We start from the raw sequence: 6,000 nt of genomic DNA on the forward strand, positions 1-6,000 counted from the left end.
TGTTTTTTATAGGACAGGGCAGCTGTAACCAACACCTCCAATCTCATCTCATTGATTGGACTCCAGTTGGCTGACATCTCACTCCAATTAGCTCTTGGAGATGTCATTAGTCTAGGGGTTCACATACTTTTTCCACTTGCACTGTGAATGTTTAAATGATGTGTTCAATAAAAACATGGCAACATTTCATTCTTTGTGTGTTATTAGTTTAAGCAGACTGTGATTGTCTATTGTTGTGACTTAGATGATGATCAGATCACATTTTATGACCAATTTGTGCAAAAATCCATATCATTCCAAAGGGTTCACATACTTTTTCTTGCAGCTGTAACTCAGAGTCACCTTAAATCAATGCCCCCCTCCTTACAGAACCAATTAGGTCACAGTCCCTTTATATTAGCACCCCCCACCCCTCAGGGACTTCCGATAGATCCTACTTACAGAACCAATTAGGCCGAGTTCCCTTATATCAGTGCCCCCTGCCCCTGAATACCCCGATTAGCTTGCCTTACTGGGGGGAGCAGCTACGTCCCAGGAAGTTTGGGAACCGGAGTTTGGGAACGGAGCTGGGAGGTGGAGCAGCTCTTCTGTGGAATTATTTTGCTCCCACTGTGCAGGGGGGGGGGGGGGAGGCCAGGGAGTCAGGGAGAATGCAGAGAAGGTGCTGCTGTGTTGGACCAGCACAGGATTGTAATCCTCACTGGTGCCAGAGCACCCAACACTTGCTTTAGCACTAGGACAGGATGGTTGGACTGGAGATATCATGGTCCAGGTTTCAGGTGGACTGAAACCTGGTCACCAAGCAGACTCGGGATGGTGCGGGACTAATTTCCAGGGTGATCACACCGGCTGCCCCCCAATGCTATGCCACTGAGCTGGAGTGAGCAGTTTATTTTGTGCCATCAAGTAGACTGCATCCTTTTTTGATCAAAATAATAAACAAGTTATACTTACCTGCTCTGTGCAACGGTATTGCACAGAGCGCCCTAAACCTCCTCTTCTGGGATCCCCTACCAATTGCTCCTGTTGTGTCCTGGTAGGAGAAGAACAGAGACCAGGGCTGCTGCAGACAGGCACAGTGCCAGATCAGGATAGGAAAGTATATAGGAAGGTTGGGGGGGGGGGGTATACAACTACTGGGACATTTTTTTAACTTATGCAGGGAATGCATTAAGGTAAAAAGGTCTAGCTTTTAACTACGTCTCGTCTAAATGTATAAAAGCAATGCTCATTTTCTTTAATTCTCTTTAGGTGACAACAGTGATAAATCCAGCCTTGGATCAATATTTTCCTGCTAACTCAGGTGTGCAAATTATTGCAGAGCCTGGGAGATACTATGTGGCATCAGCATTCACACTGGCTGTCAATATTGTTGCTAAGAAAGTCATACTGACTGAAGAGATGGGCTCTGATGGTATGTATTGCACATGGATACAACTTGCTGGTATCATCCTGAGTATTCTTTAAGGCTAGGTTCACACATGTCCGATGTGAATTTCCCCTCAATTTTCACAGCGAATTTCCAAAGCAGCTGTTCAGCAGTTCAGATGGGATTTAGATGCAGTTCAGATGCAAATGGAGCTGGCGGCCACCAGTGTCTTTGACATTGGCTAGTTGTTAACGAGTGGGCCGAGAAGCCAGCCACCGCATCCTTAACAACAGAGGACTCATAAGCTGTCAGCAGGGTTCCCCGCTGACAACTGAATGTAAAGAAGACCATTGCCGACAATAAAGAAATTGTGAAAAAAAACTCTCAAAATTAAAAATGGCATCTGGTATGGATTTTGAGGGAAACCCCCCACGCCATTTTTTTTAAATGGCGTGAGGTCCCCCCCAAAATAAATACCAGACCCTTAATCCAGCATGCAGCCTGGCAGGCCAGGAAAGGGAGCGAGCGACCTACCACCCCCCCCCCCCTCAACCATACCAAGCCACATGCCCTCAACATAGGGGGGTACTTTGGGGCAGGGGGGGTCCAGGAAATCACAAGGGGGCAGTGTCACCAGATGATGCCACTGGGTGGCCCCACCTCTTAGCTATTTAAGAAATGTCAGACAGCAGAGCAGGCGGCAGGAGCCTTTGGTGTAAGCGTAGCTTTTTTTTTTTCTTTTTTTGGATCGGCAGTAGAGGTGGGGATCCTAATTGATAATAGATCTACCTAGTTGTTTTTGTTTTGTTTTTTTATAAAGAAGTTTTAGAAAATTGTCTCTGTGTTTTTATTTCTTTTTTATACTTTTTTTGGTGAATGAGTAGGGGTTTATTATGCCCCATACTCATTTACAGGGGGGCTGAGATCTAGATTCCAATAACACCCCTGCCCATAGACCTCCACAACCGCCGGCCTGGGTTGTGGGGAAGAGGCCCTTTTCCCCATCAACCTTGGGACAAGGTGCTTTGGGGTCCCCAAAGCACCCCCCCCCCCAATGTTGGGAGCATGTGGCCTGGTATATTTTAGGAGGGGGGCACTTGCTCACCCCCCCCCCCTTTCCTGGCCTGCTAGGCTGCATGCTCAGATAAGGGTCTGGTATGAATTTTGGAGGGGACCCCACACTTTTTTTTTAAACTTTGGTGTGGGGTTCCCTTTAAAATCTGTACCATACCCAAAAGGGCCTGGTATGGATTGGGGGGGGGGGGGGCAGAACCTCTGCACTGTTATTTTTTGGATCAAAATCATGCTCAGATGTGAAATTCAGGTGTGATCCCATAGAAGGCAGTGAGCCTGGAATTCGCATTTGAACCGCACCACGGTGCTTAGAAAACACACAGGACTCTTTTTAAATTTGCAGCAAATTCCAAACTGACGTTGAACCGCATGTATGTTAACTGGCTTTATAGAAAGCCGAGTTGATTCGCACGTCATGCGAATTAGATGCAATTCAAAACGCATCTAATTCGCATATATGTGAGCGGAGCCTAAATCTTACTTGCTGTCTCCCATGCACTTCTTAACAGATTCATTTTTTTCTTTTTAGATAAAGATGATGCTTCCAAAAAAACACTCATGTACTATGTAAATGATGGCATCCATGGCTCCTTCAGCTTGATCTCAAGGTTTAGGATGGAAATGGGCATAGTCAGAAACAAGGTAAGCTTAAACATGGAAGATCTTTTCCTCAAAGGGGATATCTAAAAGTTTTATTCTACTGTTTTTGAAAGTTTTTTTCCCTGGTCATGTATGTACAGATCCACCATACATTCTATTTAAAAGCAACCTGTCAGGCTTTAAATATGGGTGAGAGTTGGGGTCTGAGCTTACACTGTTGTCTTACCTCATGGTCTCCTATGAGCGTTTGCGCTCATAACAAGCAGCAGATGCTAAGCTTCTGTCAGCCTATGACCCATGACTTAGGCTGAAGTCCAGTTAAATGTAAACCTAAACATAAGAGAGAAAATAAGATTGGATATTCAGATTCCAGTATAAGACCAGGGACCTTTCCTTAGTTATTTTTCTTTGCAGAAATCCAAACCAGACGAGAGACTCTACTCTAGCAGCATTTGGGGACCAACTTGTGATGGGGATGATCGCATTATTGAACAATGTGACCTACCAGAGCTGCAAATGGGGGACTGGATACTGTTTGAGAACATGGGTGCCTACACTGTGGTTGGATCTTCTACATTTAATGGATTTCAGCGGCCAGCTCTGCATTATGTCATATCAAAAGCACACTGGTAAGAAAAGTCACACTCTAAAGAGACTATTAGATATAAGCTGGCACGGGAGTATAAATCTGAAAAATGTCTTTTCTTTCCTCATAGGCAATTAATACATACTATCCAAGAACATGGTATTGTTCCTGAGGTTCCGGAGTTGAATGATGTCCATGTTTCCTGTACCTCAAAGAATAGAATAGACCTGAATGCGTTTGCTTGTATTGTGTAGTTGTCATTGTCTAGTGTATTTAATGTTCCCAGTTATAGTTATTAGCACAAAACGATTGACGCTGCTCCAGGTCAGTTCACCATCATATACCTCACACACTTTCTTTCAATACAGGTGCCAGTCATAGATCGCACATCATCCTGGATTGGAGGCTGTATTCACATCTATGCGTGTTGCTTTTGAGTGTTTCTGTAAGTGCTTTTTGCTGTGCTTTTTGCGGTTTTTACAGCGATTTTGCTGCGATTTGCGCTTTGCATTTTTTATGCAAATGTGTTGTTGGGTAGATTTAAAAACACAAATCGCAGCAATCTGCAGCTTCTCCATTGAAGTCTATTGAACCAAAAAAAAAAAACAAAAAAAGCAGTGTTTTGCATTTAAAAAAGTCCCTAACCCTTTCAAAAAGTGCAGAGGCACAAAAATGCATTAATGTGAACATGTTCCATAGGAATCTATGTTAATCATAATGTCCTGCGTTTCTGCAAAAAGCATGAAAAAAACACATTGGTGTGAATGGAGCCTAATTTATCATTTATCCTACATTCACACCTATGCTTTTTTTTAGCGCGTTTTGCAGTTTTCAGAAACATACTACAGTCCATTCAACATGGTTCCCTATGGTACATGTTCACATCTGGAAAGGGTCAGGGAATTTTTTCCCGCAGCAGATTGTGTATTGCATGTAATAGACTTCAATGGACCCGCACCAGAAACACAAGTGTTGCATTTTTGATGCATTTTTTGATGCATTTTGCGGGGAGGGGGTTCACTTTAACACCTGTATAGCTGGTTGCTAAGGAGCAGGCCATGAACCTGGCCGCCGCATCCTTCACAACTGATGAGTCATCAGCTGGTTCCCCGCTGACAGCTGAATGTATAAAAATGAATTGCCGGCAAAACCATTTCAGGAAAAAAACAACAGTGTGGGGTCCCCCCAAATCCATATCAGGTACTTATCCGAGCATGCAGCCCGGCAGGTTAGGAAAGGTCATCAACCGGTGCATGCTGGCCTGTCAATGTCACAGAGGGCGGTGCCACCAGGTGACGTCACCGGGCAGCCCTGCCCCTTAGCTGTTTAAGAAATGTCACACAGCGGAGAAGGCAGACCGCAGGATTTTTTTTTCTTTTTTTGGCTTCAGCGGTATGGCGGCCATAGTGATTCTACATTGGGGGGCATTGTTTTTTTATTTTTTAATAAAGAACCTGCCAAAAACTCTTGTACTGTCTTTATTCCCTTTTACACTTCTTTGGTAAATGGGAAGGGGCACTGTGTACTATGTCACATGGGGCATGGGGGGGGGGGGCAGGATCTAGGGGCCCTCTTGTTAAAAGTAGCTTCCAGATTCTGGGGACTGAATACCCCCACAACCACAGCCAAGGGTTGTGGGGAAGAAACCCTTGTCCAAATCAACTTCAAAACACCTCCCATGTTGAGGGCATGTGGCCTGGTACGTTTCAGGATGGGGGGGAGGCGCTCGCTCGTCCCTTCCCTTTCCTGACCTGCCAGGCTGCATGCTTGGATAAGAGTCTAGTATGGATTTCTATAATTTATCATTTTTTAAAAATAAGTTAGCGTGGGGTTCCCCTACAAATCCATACCGGACCAAAAGGACCTGGTATGGAATTGGGGGTTGGGACCCCACGCCAATTTTTTTTTTTTGCTGCCAATTTTATTTTTACATTCAGCTTTCAGCGAGGAACCCCGCTGACAGCTGATGACTCATCGGTTGTTAAGGGCTAGGCAGCCGGCTTCCCAACCTGCTGCTTAGCAACCAGCTGTATACAGAGTGTTTAAAGAGAATAACAAAAGACGCAAAATGTATAAAAACTGCATGCTAAAAATAAAACGCACCGCAAAACGCGAGAGAAAAACGCATCAAGTGCAGCCTGCATAGATGTGAATCTAGACTTAGACAGGCGTGCATTGCATTAACCTTCAGCCCCCCACTGCTTTTTCTTTGCTGTTGCTTGTCATTTTAAGGATATGTTAAAATAAAGGTGGCTTTTATGATCAGAGTGCACTTTTTACTTTTATTCTCTCTTTTTTTAATTGTATTATAGATGATATAAGATGTGCAGCTGTTCCTTAAGCATTTGTAGTTAATGCACTAGCAGAAAGT

At 44.3% G+C, this 6,000-nt stretch overlaps 2 protein-coding genes across 3 annotated transcripts in view; both read left to right on the forward strand.

The window, feature by feature from the left end:
• The window catches only part of LOC309549135 (ornithine decarboxylase 1-like), a 131,425-nt gene extending 127,467 nt beyond the window's left edge, over positions 1-3,958 (forward strand). The window contains exon 4 of one of the 2 annotated variants that reach the window (XM_082249173.1): positions 3,898-3,958. The gene's annotated coding sequence lies outside the window, so the exon portion shown is untranslated. The remainder of the gene's footprint in view (positions 1-3,897) is intronic. The other variant, XM_082249172.1, reaches the window with a different exon arrangement.
• LOC309550410 (uncharacterized protein) overlaps positions 1-3,997 on the forward strand; it is a 141,354-nt gene extending 137,357 nt beyond the window's left edge. The window contains exons 16-19 of the mRNA XM_082250794.1: positions 1,252-1,414; positions 2,973-3,085; positions 3,458-3,672; positions 3,760-3,997. Of these exons, the coding sequence (XP_082106920.1) occupies positions 1,252-1,414; positions 2,973-3,085; positions 3,458-3,672; positions 3,760-3,883 (615 nt within the window). The 3' untranslated portion in view covers positions 3,884-3,997. The remainder of the gene's footprint in view (positions 1-1,251; positions 1,415-2,972; positions 3,086-3,457; positions 3,673-3,759) is intronic.
• Positions 3,998-6,000: the final 2,003 nt, after the last annotated feature.

The sequence above is a fragment of the Pelophylax lessonae genome (genome assembly GCF_965119305.1).
Source record: "Pelophylax lessonae genome assembly, chromosome: 3".
Lineage (NCBI taxonomy): Eukaryota > Metazoa > Chordata > Amphibia > Anura > Ranidae > Pelophylax > Pelophylax lessonae.